This window comes from Phaseolus vulgaris, chromosome 11 (genome assembly GCF_051622355.1).
Source record: "Phaseolus vulgaris cultivar YP4 chromosome 11, ASM5162235v1, whole genome shotgun sequence".
Taxonomy (NCBI): domain Eukaryota; kingdom Viridiplantae; phylum Streptophyta; class Magnoliopsida; order Fabales; family Fabaceae; genus Phaseolus; species Phaseolus vulgaris.
In genome coordinates, this window is record NC_143508.1 from 31,516,484 (window position 1) to 31,534,738 (window position 18,255).

The window sequence follows — 18,255 nt, forward strand, 5'->3', positions numbered from 1 at the left end:
CACCATAAGACACAAATTGAAGACATTTTGATATTAAAACTTGTAGAATGAATAACATATTTTAGAAAGAGGGATACTATTTCCACTCATTGAATGCGCTTGATCACCTGAACTTGATATAAAGACTCCCTGCAGGAAAATAAACAAGAGATTTGAGTTTAAATTTAAATTGAATATGAGCATAGGTTGGCAAAGTTTTCACTAAAAAGGAGAACATAAACTAGTTCCAAGAAATAATTGCACCGCACCCTACCAACTGCCTTTCTCGCTGAAGCTCTTGCTCCAGTTGGGTCAGCTTTAAACGACTACTTTCCAGCTATTGAACATAAGCCTGTGGAGTAACAACAATTTGGTATCAAGTCTTGCATTTTAATGGCCAAGTGGGGTAATGCAAACATAATTATTTCTAAAATCTATCAAAAAGAACAAACAAATAAAACACTTGAATAGCCAAAATTAACAACTTCATTATATATATATATAGTAATTGAAAATTTATAATTAAATAACAATATTTGTATTTAAATCAAATTCTGAAAACAAACATGCTATTATTAACTTATTTAAATCACTTCACTCTTAACAGTGCGTTTGAATCTGTCCAGATAGTTTTGATGTGCATGAATGAAGTTACAATTAGTCGTTTTTGGTGCATTTTGATGCAGTAATTTGCTGAGACACGAATCATGTTGAATAAACTTTAATGTAATTTGTGGGTTTTAAAGTTAGAAGTTACTAGAAAAGAGTAGAATGGGAGTTTGGATATGTAAAAGGTCAAAAGTTGTGAGTGGGATTTTAATTGTGTTGTTAGTGGGGTTTTAAGGCCATAATGAAGACTTTTCTAGAAGAGCTTCCTAAAGCCTATAAATAGGATGCTCTCTCAATTGTAAGATACACCACAGAAAGAAATACAATAGAGAGATTTACAAAGAAGAGTGTTTCTTTTAGAGAGAATTTAAGTGTGAGTGAGTGTCTGTTTTTTACAAATCATACATTATTAATCTAAACACACTAAAATAACATCCTTTAACGTTATAGATTCTTCTAATGGCTTCACCTTTCGTCATTGTTTAGATTTTGTTTGGTATAAGAAATAGAAAGTGGGAATAAGAGAGTAAAAGCATCATATTCACTTTCTCTGTTTTGATCTCTTATTGCAGCATCTTCTAAGCTAAGTGAACCTAGTCAAACTTTTGCCTTTGGCAGCTGGAATAGCAACACACCATTTGGTGTGCAACATGTATTTCTCCCAAAGTAAATATTTCATTAATTGTTAGGAGGAAACACATAAGCTATAATCTTTAGTTAAGTAGTAAAGTATCAAATATTAAAGTAGAAAGCTCAAAATGAGTAACAACAATAATTAAATTTCAAAACCTCAACACAAAGCTGGATCTGTATTGTTATCGAGTTTTCCTTCATGATGAGCACCGAAAAGAAATTAACATCAAGCTAGGAGAGAAACCTCAGATGAATCAGATAGATGCATAGCAAGCATAAAAGAATTCAGGCCTATATGGCTGAGCAACTCAAGCCGCACAATATAGACACTATAAGGCTGTAGGACACAAACATACTGATCCTGCCTGTTGACCAAAACGCTGGAGCTTTGCCTCGTCAAACTTGGATCAACGATCCACCTCAAGAACCTGCAAAAGACGAAACGGCGCCGCTGCGGCCGATCACGCTCCGATGCCCAAGTCAGCGACTGAACCACCAATTACTTAAGAGTAAAACTCAAGAACTCTAAGGAACCGTGACCAGTTCTCTCTCAGCGTACTCAAGACTCGCAAGCGTAAAGAAACAATCTGAATGTGCGTCCCTCAGAAGTTCGTTGGAAACTCTTATATACCTGGGCACTTTCTCTCTCCTGGCAGTTACACATCTGGACACGTGGCTCGCATCCAGTTGTACACGTGCCATCATCTGGAGCATCCTTGACTTGGGCGCTACTTCTTACTCTTCAGGTTTTTTGGCTAAGTTACTTATGCATGATATACTCAGTGCATAGATGCCTTGGAGCGTGATCTCTTTTGGATGGCGAGTTCGGGTGCCTTCGTACACACCTTCCCTGTGGTCTCGCCGGCCGCCTTCATGATCTGCCCTACCTGCTTCACTGTACATGTTCAAGTAAGCTGTCTCCCGACCTCATCCTCTGGCCAGCTGGGAAATGACTATCTGCCTTCATCTTCGGCGATGTCCTTGTTTCGGCGATCTCTAATTACTTGGTCGCCTGGGTTCACATCTGGCGACTTCATCTTCAACCCGGTGACCGCCGGTTTAGGTATGCTGGAGATCGGAGCACGCCAACTTGATAACTGGCGACTACACGAACCCCCCGACTTCCTTCCCTTCTGCCAGCCAGGTGTCCCATGCAACACGCCTATATAATAGCTCGATGCCACGTCATCACTTCCAACTACCAGGGCGGTACACATACCAAGCATATGAATTGCACTCTCTTAAATCTGTGAAGAAGATATGAGTGGCTGGAAATTGGATTTTAACCAAATGTTTTCAGCATATTCATATTTTATTAAGGAGCTGAAACCAATGAATAAGCAAGAGGGATCACGTCAAGCAACAAGATACAACTAAAGCAATAATAAACCATCATTTTAACATCTAAATTAAATTCTAGACAAACAATATTAGAAGATCCTTCTTAATTCTTAACTCTGTCTGTCATGTTGTGGGTCTTTAAACGAGAAGCTTATTGTTTCATTGGCAGATTTAGACAAGGAGAGAAGCCCAATCCTACTCCAGGAAATTGAAATAACATCATGGCCCCAAATGGAGAAACTGGATTTACCATTTGAATGACATGACCTCTGAAAATAACGGGCTACAATGGCAAATTCCTGCAAGGTAGTAGAAATGAGCTTCAAGATATATCCCTCTGGAAATGAGGAAGAAAGCTTACCACTTCCATTTAGGTTCTTGTGGGAATACATCTTCAAATAAAAACATGCAATTTATGAAGCACGGTCTACACAGACTCAAATTATGAACGTAAAAAACCGACACATGAGGAAAGTCCAATACTCCAATACGCACATACAACGTAGAAAGAAACAGAGAAGAGTAAGGTTTAGTTTGTTTTTTTTTTCTGCTAATCTTAATTGTAGATGATTTCTTTAATTTCCTATGCGAAATTATATGCACCAGGTCACCTGCACCTTAAAAAAATATTCTTACCACATAGTTTGTTAACTACAGTCAGGTGTATATGCTATAAGGGGTAATTATTCATCAAACCTCTATCAACCACTTGCTTTACCTTCTAACAACTTTCATGTGTCCAAATGCACAAAATTTTGATCTCTCAATTTTAGAGACAATTCTAAATGGTCATAAACTCCTGATGAATTTGAAGTTCAGTAGAGTGATGGCTCTTACATTCTTAAGTCCCAGACTCGTAAAGTTCTGTCCAGAGAGCTGGAAACGAGCAGATGTTCCTCAGGTGCTGCCAACTGTAGACAAAACGTGGATGAAGTTGTGTGTAAAATCAAATTACGTAACCCTAATATTTTCAACAAAATACCTTTGTCACATATCCATCATGAGCTCGCCAAGTAGTAATAACATTTCCACTCTTAGCATCAAATAATTTACAGTTACCAGAGCTTAGTCCAACTCCAATAAAAGATGGCAAAGAGGAAATTCCACCTGCTTGCATCTTGTCAGAGCCGGTGGAGCAGATGGCAGAAATAATGAAGGAAAACTAGATTCAGTAGATTTGCCTCTCCAGATATGAAGCTTTTGGCCTCGAGCAACATCAATAAACCTGTACAAGATTCAAAAGTTGGTAGGCATGAACACATTTTCTAAATATCATATTGAAATGATATTCACTACATAGAGCTTTTGAAGAAATCGATTATGAACTAGAGCAAGCAGTGAGACGAAAAATTGAACGTTGTGAAGGAGTGTTTGAAGAAACGAACCTGAGCAAGGGCTTATGATACAGAGGAAGCTGTGAAAAATCGTTGGACGAAAATGGAGTTTGAGCGTGGTGGAGGGTGAGCGTGGTGAAGAGTGAACGTGCATTTGGGAATCGAGGGCTGAGTTCTGTGTAGTTTGGGAAAGTTGGCAGAATGTGTAAATATAGTCTTAGATGTTATTTAACATACCCGTGTTTAAAACAATGTTTCTTAAGCTTTTCCGGGCGGAAAATGTTTTATTAACTCCCTATGGACATTACACACTTTTGACGTTGCTCACATAGACAAATATACAAAACACATGGTACTGCACAAGACAACGACGATTTTTAGTGAAAATCGATGTAAGTGTTAGTTTATGTGAGGGTAGAATGGTGATTTCAGAATTTTTCTTTGTTGTGAAAGCGGAAGAATTTGGGGCGAAATCCAAAGAAGGGCATAGTCGTCGGTGGTGAAAGAAGGGTACGTCCGTCGAAGTGAGGGAAGAAACCGTAGAAGGTGTCATCCAATCAAATAACAAACATTGGTATTGTCGTCGTCGACATTGCGGAGGGAGGGAGAACGGTAGAAACTCTAATCGAAGGTAAGAGCATACATTTGTTGTCGTATGGCCTTCGCCATTGAGGTAAACGCAAACTGAAATCGAACGTTGATGAATTGTTAATTTGTTGTTGTGTGCATTAATGGTTGTTTGTGGGTCCATGGTAGGATCGTGGGTGGGAGTGGGTTTGGGTTTGTGGCACATGTTCATGCTGTGAATAGGTAACCAGTTTTTTGAACCTGGGTAACCACTTTTCCCGTTCAGCACATGACCTTGTCATGGGTAGGGTCGTGGCCCTTTGGTGTGTTGTGGTGTGCCTTCTGTGGTTGTTTGTTGGTGCATGCTACCATTGTGGGTAGGATTGGGTTTGGTTTTGTGGCACATGTTCATCCTGTGTATAGGTAACCACTTTTTTGAACCTGGGTAACCACTTTTCCCGTTCAGCACCACAACGCCATGCCTATGCCACTTATGCAACGTCAAAAGTGTGTAGGGTGCAGAGGGTGTTAATATATCGGGACCCTTTCCTGGATGTTTCAATTCAAAGGTAAAAATTATTGTTTATTTGGTATTTTAGGTGTTCTCCAATCAGCTTTAGATAGATAATAAATGTGAATTTAATTATCCACAATTTAACAAATTTAGTCTAAATTTTATTTAAGACACACACTTTAAACATGTTATCAAAAAATTAGTTAGAGCAATAGCGTTTTAAAAAATGTTGTCTAAAATATAATTTAAAATACTTACAATTTTAAAAGTGTTGCTTAAAATACTCACATTTATATAATTATGTTCACGTTTTATAAAATGTTGCTAAAAATAAATAGTTCCTAAATATTTTCAGTTAAAGACAAAAAAATCTTATCACGTGGGCAACAATAAAAAAACTGTTGCTTATACCTCCTTTAGGCAACATTTTTTTACCCGTTGACATGTCAATGTGGCCTAAAGTAAAAAATGGTATAGTGATAAACTTGTTGTGTTGATTTCTCTTCCCCTTATCTCATTTAAATATGTTTAATCTTTGATAAAAACAATTGATTGAATCGAAGAAACAACCGATTGATTTTTTGGAATCAAGTTAAAACCAGTTTTGATTTTGGCTAAACTTGCTATGTATTTTTTATTCTGCTTGTGACTTTCATTAAACATTCAAAGTTTGCGAAAATCTTGTAAAAACAATTCACTCCCCTTGTTTTAGCCCTGAAATTCTAACATAAACTTGATTAAGAAAAGTTGAAAAGGTAAAGGAAGCTAATTGTATTTTTTTATAACACTTTAAGGTAGATAATATGGATTATGGATGTAACTTGCTCATAATATTGAATTTTGTACAAGAATTGTGTTTTGTTTGAGAATATTCAAGTGTTTTTAAATTTGATAATTTGATATAGATAATATGTGTGATGATGAATTTTTAAATATTTGTAATAATACTTCTACGTTTGCAATATAATATAGTTAATATCCTTTATAAATATTACTAGCGTATTATATAAATGAGAAGTTAAATTGTTGGAAATAATAGATATAATAAATTGTATAGTTTGTGTGGTGAAATTCTAAGAAGTTACAAGTGTGGAATGTTACAAGTGAATTAAATTGATTCAAGAAGTTCTTATTTAAAAAGTGAATTACTCAATTTAAAAATATATGAATGAGATATGAATAGATTGTATAGATGTGAAACTATATTTATATGATTTTGATATATATATATATATATGTGTGTGTGTGTGTGAGATTTTAAAAAACACTAACGTACCTTTTATTTGAAAAAAAAAAATCTTAATAGTTAGAGTTTGGTTTAATTAAAGTGAATTCTTTAGCGTGAAATTGTGAATCTAAGAATATAGTTAGGGTTTGATTTAATTAAAGTGAAAGAGCCAAAAAAAAAATTGAATGGTTTACCAGGGAGAAAGAAGGAAAATAATAGGTTGGATAGGAGATGTTTGAGTTCTTCTGTAAGAATGTGAAAAGGAAGAGAGAGAAAAAATCTCTATAAATATCACATAATCAATACATTTCATCTAATACAAACACAAAGGAATCACTCAAATTTATACCACTCTAATTTGTACCTTCAATTAATTATATATAGAGAGAGATACACGTCATAACCGGAGATAATAAATTATATTATACTTTGTAACTTTTTATATCTCATAATTAATTATGGGATCACGTCATAAATTAGATTATGAAGTCTATTGCTTTTAAATATATTTTTATAGTAAAACAAAATACATATTTAACCAAATTTAAATTCTTATATTTTGTATATGTTTAAAATCTCAACAATCAGTGCGACAGAGTTGAAGTGTGATGTGAAATATCATGAAAGTATACATGTTACAAGATAATTTATTTCTACGATGCTTATAAGAATTACCAATAATAACAGATAATTATGCTTCCAATACAAAATAATTTTTATAAATTAATTTATTGTAAAACTGATTTTAATTTTTTTTCTTCAAATTTAAAAGTCTTTATAGAGAAACTGGTTTAAACAAAAGTGTCACCAATAAAAAATTGATTGAAAGGATAAAGGTAATAATTATCTACAAGTGAAATTGATTTAGGGTGTGTTTTGCTTCCGAGGGGAGGGAGTGGATATTTTTGTGTTTGTTTCCATGGTTTTGAGAGTGGGGGAGAGGGTGGAGGGTTTTTTTTTTTCTTCACAAAATGAAGAGATTTGTGAGGATTTAGTAGGATTATTGTATTTTACCAAAATACCCTTGTGCATTTTATTTTATTTTAATATATAAAATTAAATATTACATAAATTTATTTATTATTTATAATTTCAAAAATATTTAATTATACTATTAATAACAACATATAATTATAAATAATAAAATAAAATTATAATATCAAAATATATATAGTTATATAAATTAACAAATGAATATTACTTTCATAAATTTTAATATATTTAATAAATTTATTTCAATTTAACACCAAAATATTTTATATTATATTTTTTAATTTTTTATTGAAAATATAAATAATTATGGATATTATATATTAAAAATATTTAATTAATTCAAACCTAAAAAAAAAATCATAATTCATTATTTAAATATTTTTTAATAAGAAGGATAATTTTGTAAACTTACAATAAACTATCCTCACAAATTCACTCTATCATCCCTCAATCCAAACAACCTCACATATCCTCACACATCCTCTTCAATCCTCACAAATCCACTCCCTCCCCTCCTCACAAATCCCCTCCTCAATCCAAACAAAGCCTTAGGCTTCAAATAATTTATGTTTTCATTTTCATATTAGATGGTAAAGATAGAGAGAATCATGGACAGACATAGTGTTGAGACACTCTCAGCTGATATGAGAAAAATGAAATGAACAAGTGTTTGTTGTGGGAGAAAAGACTTGACTAAAAACTTATGGGATAGTAGGCCAAATATTTGGATATCAATAATCCAAACATGGAAAAACATAAACAAATAGAATTAATAGGCTTGAATTGTGGGAGAGAAAACTCAAATATAGTGACAAGGCACCATCCCAGATATTCCTCAGCTCTTTCTTGTTGCTATAGTGATTGCTTCCTCTATAGCTTGAACAAAAGTTGCAATCTTGTATGTGAAAAAGCCTACCAGCATTGGTATCAAATCTAAGTGCATATATCCAAATTCTGGAACCAGAATTCTGTAATCAGGTGAAACTAAGATAAGTAGGTTAACAAACAAATACAAATGTACATCATTCACCTCATTCTTAAAACAGAAGCAAGTGCCTTAAGACCTACAAATCATTGCCAAAAAATGGCATCCAATCAAATACATATTGGATATCTTTTCTAGGTAACAACATATATAAGGCAATCAAAATGCTTTGGAAAGGATATTTTCCAGGATATGATTGCCTATTATTCAAAAGTTTTCTCAGGAAGTTGGCAAAAAGGAAAACAAAGATTAAATCTCAAAAATAAGTTCAATCAAACCATGACAAGAGCCATACCTGGGAAGACTAAACACTTGATCAAGAATATTTGTTTTGCAAATTAAACTGACTTAATTGACAACATAATAAATGTTGCAATTACAAATAAAAAAGAGGACTTACGCATTCCAGCGGTTATAGACCATGACTAGAACAACAGGAACCAGTAATCTTGGCTGCCCAACTGCTCCCCTGCAAGTAACATCCAATAAGCCTGTGTTGTTTATAACAAAAACAAGGTGAAAAAAAAAATCTGACCATGGCCACACTTTTTAAAATGAAAATGAGCAACAAATTGTTTGAATCTAATTCTGACCAAGTTGACTTATCTTATTGAAGAGAAACTGTGAAAGACATCTGATAGGATATTTTTATGGGGGTGGCAAGTACAATACAAGACTCAAGTTTATCTACTAAAGAAACTAAATTCCGAATAGTAAATCTATCATCTATAGAGTACTTGACAAGCGCCTTTGCACCATCAGTTTTTAGGGAGTCCACACTACTTCCCAGCATGCGAATGTAAGCCAAAGAACCAAGAAAGCCAGCTCCAAAACTGAATACAAGAAAGAAAAATATTAAACAAATGAACAAATCTTACATCTTTCTTCTTTGATGTTAACCAATGTTATCATTTAACTAAAACATTCTCATTCAATTCCTCATTCTGTTTTCAATTGCAGGGAATACAAATATCCTAACATTTATTTCCTTTCATAATGTTTCTATAAAAAAAACCTTTGTTTCTCCATCTAACCTAAATTCTCAAAACACATCAATAAAAGCTTCTTCAAAAGTTCAAAAGGAGAAATCTTATATATATGAGGAACCCTCATTAGTAAATGTTTGAATCCTCATTAGATAAACTAACCTAGAATAACACCATATCCCATGTTACAATAATTTTTTAGTGTATATAATTTTTTTACTATATTTACTGGATGGTGGTTTTATACTAAACTGATTTTTAGCTCTCAATTGAACCATATTGGCTAGAATCAGCAAAAGATAGGATAGATTGAAGAAGGTCATCAATTCAGAATAACTAAATCAATAGGTGCATGAAGAATTCAAGTACCTAGCTGCAATCTCAGGAGTGTAAGAAACATATGCTGAAACCAGACCAACACCACCAATACCCAAGGTAAGGACTTGCAACTTGTTCTTTAACTGAAAAAACAAAAATATGTCTAGGAACTGAATTAACAAAAAATTGATATGTGGTGAATGCCACAAGAGAGGGTACTATTCACATGACCTCTAACAGAAAGGAAAAATATTACCAGACAATAGCTTAATACCTTATCACACTGCTCCAACAAGAGAGGGTTACTATTCATATGACCTCTAACAAAAAGGAAAAATATAACCAGACAATAATGCTTAATACCTTATCATACTGCTCCTGAGCTTGAACAGCCAATACTTTTGGATCTTCACGAGACTGCTTTATTTCCCGAAACATCACATCCTATAGCAATATGAGTAGTTAAATCAGACCTTTGAATAGTAAAATTCAATCTAAACATTTCTAAAGGGACATAGGTTGTCAAGATTTTGTTTTTGAGTCAAAAGTATATCATTGATTGAGTTCAATGTCTTACAGCAGTAAATATTGATTTCTCCTAGGTTATATAAGTTGAAAATATATCCAGTTAATAAGTGCAATGGTAGATCTTAATGGTAGGGAGTTAACATGACATAGAAAAACATTACTTACAGTTCCCCCAGTTGCAGCCTTGGTAGCTCTATTCCATTTTTCTTGCTCACGGCGTGTTGGTGCTGATCTATATCTTACCCTATTATTTCCAGTCACCTGATCATCATTTCAGTTAAAGATAAGTGAAATGAATCATGTAGAGAAACAATATAAGGTATGATGTACCATTTTTTCCCAAAAAAAAAAACCCAATACGTAAAGAATATAACAATACTGGAGATATACCACTAGTCATCAATCCACAATGATATAATATTCAGGTGAATATGAAGAGAAGAGACAAATCTCTTACATCAGTTTCTTCCTCAACTTGCTTGTGTACATTACGATTTACAGGAGCTGCAAGTTCTTTGCTCAAATCAACTTCCAAACTACAGTTCATAATTAAAATAACATTATAGATAAATAATGAAAATAAAATAAAATAATACAACCAAATTTGCAGACTTTAATTTAAATATTGTAGAAAGGTACCTGTCCAGGCTCATGACTCTATTTAAGCTTAGAAACCCTGAATGCTCTTCCTGTTGACAGGAATTTTATTGATGTCAGAACCAACTCATAGAAACAAACAAATTTAAATAACCTTGAATCGTTCACCAACAATTCTTGAGTTACCCCCACCAAAAACTAAGGCCTTCTCCAACTATGTGGAATCAACCACCTACATGAACAAAATGTGACTGTTGTATTCATCAAAAGTCAAGTTTGAATTATTTCCTTGTTTCACCAATGAAAGAAAAGGAGGGGTCTTAGAAACCTAATATTTGTTGTATCATTATAACTTCTACACAAAGTGAAGTAACTACAAGAAAGAAACCAATGCTATACAAGGTAGTCGTTTCCCATACTCTTCTATCACACCCAGAATTGTGTATGGCATAAATTATACAGGATTTTATAAGTATATCTACTGTGAGTAAATCTACACATCCTACAATACTATTAAGTGCCGCATAATCATAATTGTGTGACTTAAATCTGGTTTCATTATTTTCATCTCCATTTCTATAATAAAAACCCGAATCATGCAATATATGCATTTCCTTCCCCGTGGAGAGTCTCGTTATATAAAAAAGGCATTCAACGATTGTATAAACTTAAATGAAAATGGTCCTGCTTCTTTGGTTTGTAAATATCACATATCTTACCTAAAAGGGTTGACCATATCCATGTCCGGATTAATAATGGATAGTTATTTAAACAAATAGAGATAATGTTGTTGTTTGTCACAGATAAGAGAAAAACAATAGAGAACACATACACAGAGAAATCAAGCTGATCTGTTCCAGGAAACACAGAGGCATGTTATGTTAGTTCAAGTAACTAGGTCTCGCGTACAGTGTTGACTAGATATGGACCGATTACACAACAAAAGGATCTTCACAAAAACTCAAAATTCAATACTAGGACATTGATTGAGATTGCTATTATCAGTTTCTCCAGTTCACTTATTTCAAACACACAAAAAAGCCAAAAGTCGAAACAGAAAGCAATCACCACAACCATGAAGCACAATGCCCCACAAACAACTGTCCAACATCAATCCAACTTTCCAACAAAAACAGACACCATTACAAAACACCAGAATTTAAAAACCACCCAACCCAGATGGACACTGGGTGAGTGAGAGAACAAAGTGACTCAAAGTTCAGACCTTTGCAGGAGGGGATGGAGCCGGAGGACCTTGAATCAACTTTTTGAAGCGACCCACAAAATCTTTGTTCCACATAAAGTCATCAGAGGCTAAAGGGTCTTCATCATCTCCACCCCAGTACTTGCGGAGCTTGGTGGTTGTTGGAGGACCACCGTAGTCCCCAGGAGCCATCCCAGTGGACCATTTCATGGGCTTCTTCTTGGGAAGGATAACTTTGGTCTGCTTTGGGTCTGGCAAGGATGCGGAGCTTGGAGACTCAGGGGAAGTGGGTGTGGCTGCACAGCGCACACAAACGTGGCTCATAAGTGCCATTTTTGTGTGTTATGGCAATGCAATGCTACGAGGACAGCAACGAAGGGATCAAAGGATACAAAGAAATGGTGGTGTCGTCAATTGTGTGTCTGTTATGTTTACACATACGACTTGTTGCGAAACGATGCTTGCAAAATATCTATCTCATTTTTAATTTTTTTTTTTAAATTGAATAGAATTATCAATTTACGAATATTGCTCCTCTTTTTATATTTTTTTAAGGTTAATAAAATAATTGAAAAAAATAACAAAAAAAACATTATTTAATATAATATTTGATAGATAACAAAAAAATTCTGATAACTAAAAAAATAGAGAAAGGGTTAGCCAAAGGTGAACACTTACTCCTTTCCTTTTGTAATAAAATAATATTCTCGTAATTAGTGAAGAAGAAAAAAACATACTACGTTGCTTGCATTTATATTTTGGGTAAATAAATAGAAAATGGAAGGGTAAACGAAAAACAAAATTTGAGAATAAAAATTAAATAAAGGTTATATTAATTATTTAGTTTATGCACGTATAATAAATTCTCAATTTATAATCGTGTAGTTGATTTCTAATTTAGTTCTTAAAATTTATTAAAAGGATGTTAAATTAGCATTTATTGTTTATTAACTCATTTATTTCGTGGACAGTGAAATCCACACATGTCATCATTTTCCTTCATGTGACACTTACCAAACATCCAGTATATACTCATCAAGAGAAAAAAAAAGAAAACAAAAATCAAATTACAAATGAACCATCGTTTCCTATTCCTTTCTAATTAACACCAAAAGGTCAGAACACTGTGCATAACTGCATACAACTAACAATTCAACTGATTGTCTTTCTCTAGAAAATTTATTTCCAACAACCACCAAAATCAGCCCTGGGATCTCCAGCTTCCGACCAATAAAATCTAACACAAACTATTAAAAACACTATCAAAGACCCAGGATTAAGAAAAATGAAAACAAGAAAAGACAAGAACTGAACTGAGTTTGGAGTTGAAGCAAAAGATTTTATACGACATGATATACGATGTAAGGAAGTGGAAGTGGAAGTGGAATTACAAGTATGAACAACAAAAGGCACAGTGAACATGTTCCATTCTGTTACAAGTTGAAATTAAAACGAACAACACGATACCTATCTACCATTAGTTACGGCAATTCATCAACTGAAACGTGAATTGATCAATTGGAGCGAATCCATTGGCCGTTCAGCCACTCCTGGTGAACCCTAATTGCGGAGGCGGGGTACACGATCTCCTCGTGAGTGGTGGAGAAATAAACATAGTAATGGCGGTTGTCGACCTTGCCGGAGATCTCGCCAACCCACCACCCGTCGTTGTCGAAGGCGTCGACGCGTTGGTAGAGGGCGAAGGAGGAGGTGGCGGTTAGGCGCGGAGGCTTGGGGCGGAGCTCTTTGGGGAAGAGGGTCTCGGTCAGGGGCTGAGACTCGTCGTCCTCGAGCAGCGTGTCGTAGCGGACGATGTAGAGGCCGTTGTCGAGGCGCGACACAACCGTGGCGAGGTAGTAGGAGCCGAGGAAGCCCTCCTCGTTGATGCACACCTCCACCTTGTCGCCGTGGCGAAAATTCACCGTCTTCCGCGGTGGTCGCATTGAAAAAGAAAAGGGTTCTTCAAAGTTCTCTTGGTTGAACAGTGTCGTGAGACCAGAGAAAGTGTTATTTGTTTCTGTTGGGTTCTACTAATTCCTCTTCTTATATAGTTCTTCTTATTATGGATGTGTATGTTTTCTTCTCTTGATTTTCTTTTGATTTTATTCTCTTGATTTTCTTCTCTTGATTTTCATCTCTTGATTTGTCGAATTAGTAAGGAAACATTTATTATGAAACTCAAATAGATATTCTCTGTCAAGTTTTTTTAGTCATTTTCTTCGCTCTTCGGTTGTTTCCGTCTTTTAGATAGGCAAAGGGGTGGTATTCTAAAGACACTTTAAGTTAGAGATTATATTTAGGTCATAGTCGTTACAATCATTACCTTTTAACTTTCTATCACTGTATCTATTTACAATTTTTCTATGAATTTTTTCGATAAAAAATCTAATATTTCCTTAAATCTTATTTAGATAATGATCAATCATTTCAATATAATTCTTTATCATGAATTCATTTTACTAAAATTTGAAGTGAATCTAACATAATTGTTGACAAGTCGAATGACCAAAATGTCAAATGCTTTTTCGGTGTGGAAAGTGGATGTGTTCACTTTACTGTCAACACCCTTTATAATTTTATAAGATAACATTATTAATGTTTTAATTGCTGTTCAATTTTTTGTTTTTGCACTATTTGTTAATAAGACATGCTTTTACCAATAAGATTGTTGTGATGGATTTATAAATTATTTTTTAGTATGGCTTTTTATTAGTTCATTTTCTAAATGTAAATTATGTACGTTGAGTGAGATTTTGTAAAGTTTTATATATGTTGAATATTACTAATGCATATTTTTTATTTTTTAATCTGAAAAAAGTTATGCGTTATTTTTACTTATACGTGGACTAAAGCTTGGATATTTCAGAAATTAGGTAATATTTTAACGCGGATCTTGGCTAACACTTTTTTATATAGGTTTTGGGTTATGGACAGGTTTAGGTTTTAGCTAAAACAAAGCAAAATTGGTAATTGAATGCAAATAAATTGTAATTTTGTCTTTGAAAAGATTTTGGAGTTTGTTGGCTGGAATCTGTAGTTTTTTATTCAGAGGAAAAATCTAAGGTAGCAGTTGGACACGGGTAAAGTTTGAAATAATAAAATACAATTTATGGAAATAGATGGATAAAGTTTGTATGCAAAGAACTTTATTTTGAGAAAACAAAGATCCAAATGTATAATGATTTAAAATATCTGTCATAATTTGAAATGAAGATTTTGAACCTCCTTAATTATGGAGTGCTCCTACCGGTTGCCCTAAAACGTCTTCGTGCATCTACGTCATTCTCACGTTCAGAATCTCTGCGCTTGCAAGTGTTTTCCCTTTGATGATATGCCTGAAAACACAAAGACAACGGGTGCCCTAGAGACCGTTTGCACTCCGACGCTCAAGTCAATCTTAGGGCTAGGAAACACCAAAACTGTTTAACGTAAGACTGTAATTGTGTGTTTTAAGCGGCGCAAATGAATAACGTACCTTACTAAGTTTGTTACTTTCCTTTATATAGGCTGAAACTAGGGTTTCCACTTTACCCAAAGTGGGCTTTCTAAGGGGATGGGCCCAGCACTGCCGTTACCTACTCTTAGGATAACCTAGCGTGTGGGGTTCCCTAACTGAAGTGCAACCTCTGACGGGGTGACCACCTGGATGCCTCCTCGTGCACCTGATCTCTAGGGTCACCCGCCTTGGGAGCGTCCTAGCTGTTCACGTGTCATGCATGCAACTCACCCTTGGAACGTGGACCTCGAAGGTCGTATCTTTTCCAGTGGCTCTATGCTCGCGTTACACCTGTACGCGTCATCCACTTCGCACGCATGGACTCTTGTGACCTAGGCTTCTCCTTTACTGATGACTGGTGTGTGGTTTGGGATTCACCTCTCGTGGCCTAGCTCTGTTGTTCGAGTCTCGATGTTCGACCTCTCCACACCAACTAGTGGCACGTCGGTACATCCTGGTGACCGATGTCTGGCCACTCTTTGGTTCCTTGGCGCTCGTGCCTCGCGAGATACTGACTCACGCCGCTCGTGGGACCCCGCTTACATGGCCCCAACATCACTAGTGGTCAACGACGCTCGAGGACTGGTCGGTACACAAGCCCCCCAGTCTCGAGCTATAACTTGTTCAGCGAAGAGACTAAGTTCTTGCCTTTGGTGACCTACGTGGCTCTGTATGACAGGACGTGAATAGTGCAGCAGAGTGACATCTCTCTGAGACTGTCTTAACTGCACGCACGTCTTAACTTCTTTGTTTACGTTAAATATTCGAAAACGCGCGCGTCCAATCACTGTTCCATCATTCTCTAAATCATCCTTGATTGCTTCGTCTTCTTCCTCGAGCACTCTCGCGTTTTCCCTACAAATTCCAGAACCTTCATCCTACCTGATCAAAAGGTACGAACTTTAACTGCTGATCGCACTTATCTATGGATTCTGATGTTTGATAACCGCTTGGGGTTGTTTAACTCCTTGCATTTTAAGCTTTCCCTGTTTTCTCTCCGTTCCTTTTTTCTGGGATCCCTTCGAGTGTGGGTTTCCCTGAGTTAGGGTTCAAGAAACCCAGGACCCTTGAGGAACTGATTCTTGTTATCGTATTGTTATGCTTGCACATTCTGCCCCTTTATATTTGCATGTTTACCCTTGTGTTCTGGATTCCTAACCTCTTGTATTCTGAAATTTGCACGCAGGGATGGTGCTGAATGAGGAGAAACGGGCCAAGTTGGCTGGTATCCTTACTCGCCGTCAAGGGGTGTCTGGAGGTGCGAGCACCTCTACCCCTCGCGCCCTCGCTTCTGCCACTGCTGCGCCCTCGCCTACTCCTTCCACTCCCGCAGTCGCTATTCCTCTTGCCGCCGCCCAAACATCTCCCGCTCCATTTCCTTACGAGAGAAAGGTAGTGGAGATCAAATCTGATGAGGAATCCGCCGAGGGGTCAGTCTTTAAAAGGCTTAGGCCTACGATGACGACGACATCCCATTCCTCCACTATCGGTCGCCCGACATCGCCCCGAGATCGAACGCCAAGCACTCCCTCGTCCCCTGACCTTTTCGCGCTTGAAGACGGTGGGACGAGTGCTCCTGCGGTTCCACTGCCCTCGAACTGCCCGCTGTCCTGCAACATGCCCTCAAAGACTTCCAACTAGAGATGACGGTGGACTCGGATGAGACCGCTGCGAGGGAAAGGTTGGGCCTCAACTTTAGGACTCTTCTTGCTCAGTCCAATGCCCTCATAACTAGGCCTGAGGCGAGGGTGGCGCTGGTAGAGGCCAAGGCTAAGGAAGAAACGACCTTGCTGGCTCGTTCGTTTGCTACCCGCGAGACCGCACTGAAGCAGGAGTTGGCTAGCCTCCGCCAATCTGAAAGGGATCTCTCAAAACGACTTCATGACAAGTGCCTAGAGGCTATCGAGCTGGAGGCAAAAATTCTTCCCCTACGAATCCAGGTAATTGAGTTGGAAGAGGCGGCTGAGGCATCCAAAGCCAAGATGGAAAGGCTTGAAGAAAGGTCCATCAATCGAGAAGTGCAGCTGGGTCGTGTTGAGGCCGAGCTCCTCCAACAAGCTAAGAGGTTTGAAGAAGCCGAGGCTGAGCTGACCGGAGATATTGTTGATGCTTACGACGCGGGGTTCGAGGACGCCCTCACTCAGGTTACCTGTGTGCACCCCGAGATGGACGCTTCACCCTTCGCGACATCAAACCGTGTTGTAAACGGGCAGATCTTCCAAGGATTCTTCCTTTTTAGCTTGTACTTGGTTGTCAAACGAACAGTTTATTGTCCGCTTGCAATTTTACCTTCTCGGATGTCTAGCTGCTTTTACTTCCTTAAGCTTGATTTGACTGAAAACTGCTTTTTTATCTTACTCAACTGCTAACTCGTGGTGTCTGGCACCGCGATGCTTCTACTAGCGCCTTCTGGTACCCTGACCTTGCTATACGAGAGGGGTTTAACGGTGAACCAGGCCGTTCAAACTTGGCGTTCTCACTCGAAGAAGGGAGGTGTTCTTGATGAATCCTACCTTTCCATTCACGAGACTTCGAACACAAGGGACATAATGTTGAATCAAGTGTGTTCAAGCTTTGAAGAATCCAAACCCTTTAAAGGTTGATGGAAGGCAGGATGTGCTTGCTTTTGCTGATGTGTTTTAGAATAGGATCTGGGGTAGATTATCTGTGTTAAATCCACTCTTGATTGAATCCAAAGCTTAAGCATTCTCAAACCTTTTAATTTAAAGTGTTTTTTAAACTAAGTGAAAAACAACCTGTTGTTTTGTCGAAACAACCGATTGTTTTATACTTAGGTGTTTTTAGAAAGGTTGAAAACTGTTTTTGATGGTTGACTTGCTGTCAAACCAAAACAACCGATTGATTCGAGCATTCAACCGATTGTTTGTTTTGGGACTATAACAGAAAACTGTTTTGTGTTTTGACTGAGCATTAAATGATTTT

General features: G+C 36.6%; 2 protein-coding genes and 1 long non-coding RNA gene across 6 annotated transcripts; all 3 read right to left on the reverse strand.

Moving 5' to 3' along the window:
* Positions 1 to 248: 248 nt before the first annotated feature.
* LOC137805658 (uncharacterized) lies at positions 249 to 4,115 on the reverse strand. 4 transcript variants are annotated; one of them, XR_016517399.1, is made up of 5 exons: positions 3,948 to 4,115; positions 3,545 to 3,787; positions 3,400 to 3,473; positions 2,678 to 2,861; positions 249 to 331 (listed from the first exon to the last, which is right to left on the reverse strand). It is a non-coding gene; the product is annotated as an uncharacterized LOC137805658 (long non-coding RNA). The 4 variants fall into 4 exon arrangements; XR_016517400.1 differs by having other exon boundaries at positions 254 to 331; positions 2,813 to 2,861; positions 3,948 to 4,099; XR_016517401.1 differs by lacking the exon at positions 2,678 to 2,861 and having other exon boundaries at positions 254 to 331; positions 3,948 to 4,099.
* A 3,637-nt stretch (positions 4,116 to 7,752) lies between these two features.
* Positions 7,753 to 12,286, reverse strand: LOC137824589 (ATP synthase protein I-like protein). Its single transcript, XM_068630253.2, has 9 exons — positions 11,838 to 12,286; positions 10,655 to 10,704; positions 10,473 to 10,551; positions 10,181 to 10,276; positions 9,851 to 9,931; positions 9,539 to 9,630; positions 8,921 to 9,016; positions 8,584 to 8,652; positions 7,753 to 8,166 (listed from the first exon to the last, which is right to left on the reverse strand). Exons 1-9 carry the CDS (start codon positions 12,147 to 12,149, stop codon positions 8,034 to 8,036), a joined length of 1,008 nt encoding a protein of 335 aa, XP_068486354.1. The 5' UTR covers positions 12,150 to 12,286; the 3' UTR covers positions 7,753 to 8,033.
* Positions 12,287 to 13,134: 848 nt separating this feature from the next.
* On the reverse strand, positions 13,135 to 13,918 carry LOC137829852 (protein AGENET DOMAIN (AGD)-CONTAINING P1). Its single transcript, XM_068636821.2, has one exon. It carries the CDS (start codon positions 13,757 to 13,759, stop codon positions 13,331 to 13,333), a length of 429 nt encoding a protein of 142 aa, XP_068492922.1. The 5' UTR covers positions 13,760 to 13,918; the 3' UTR covers positions 13,135 to 13,330.
* Positions 13,919 to 18,255: the final 4,337 nt, after the last annotated feature.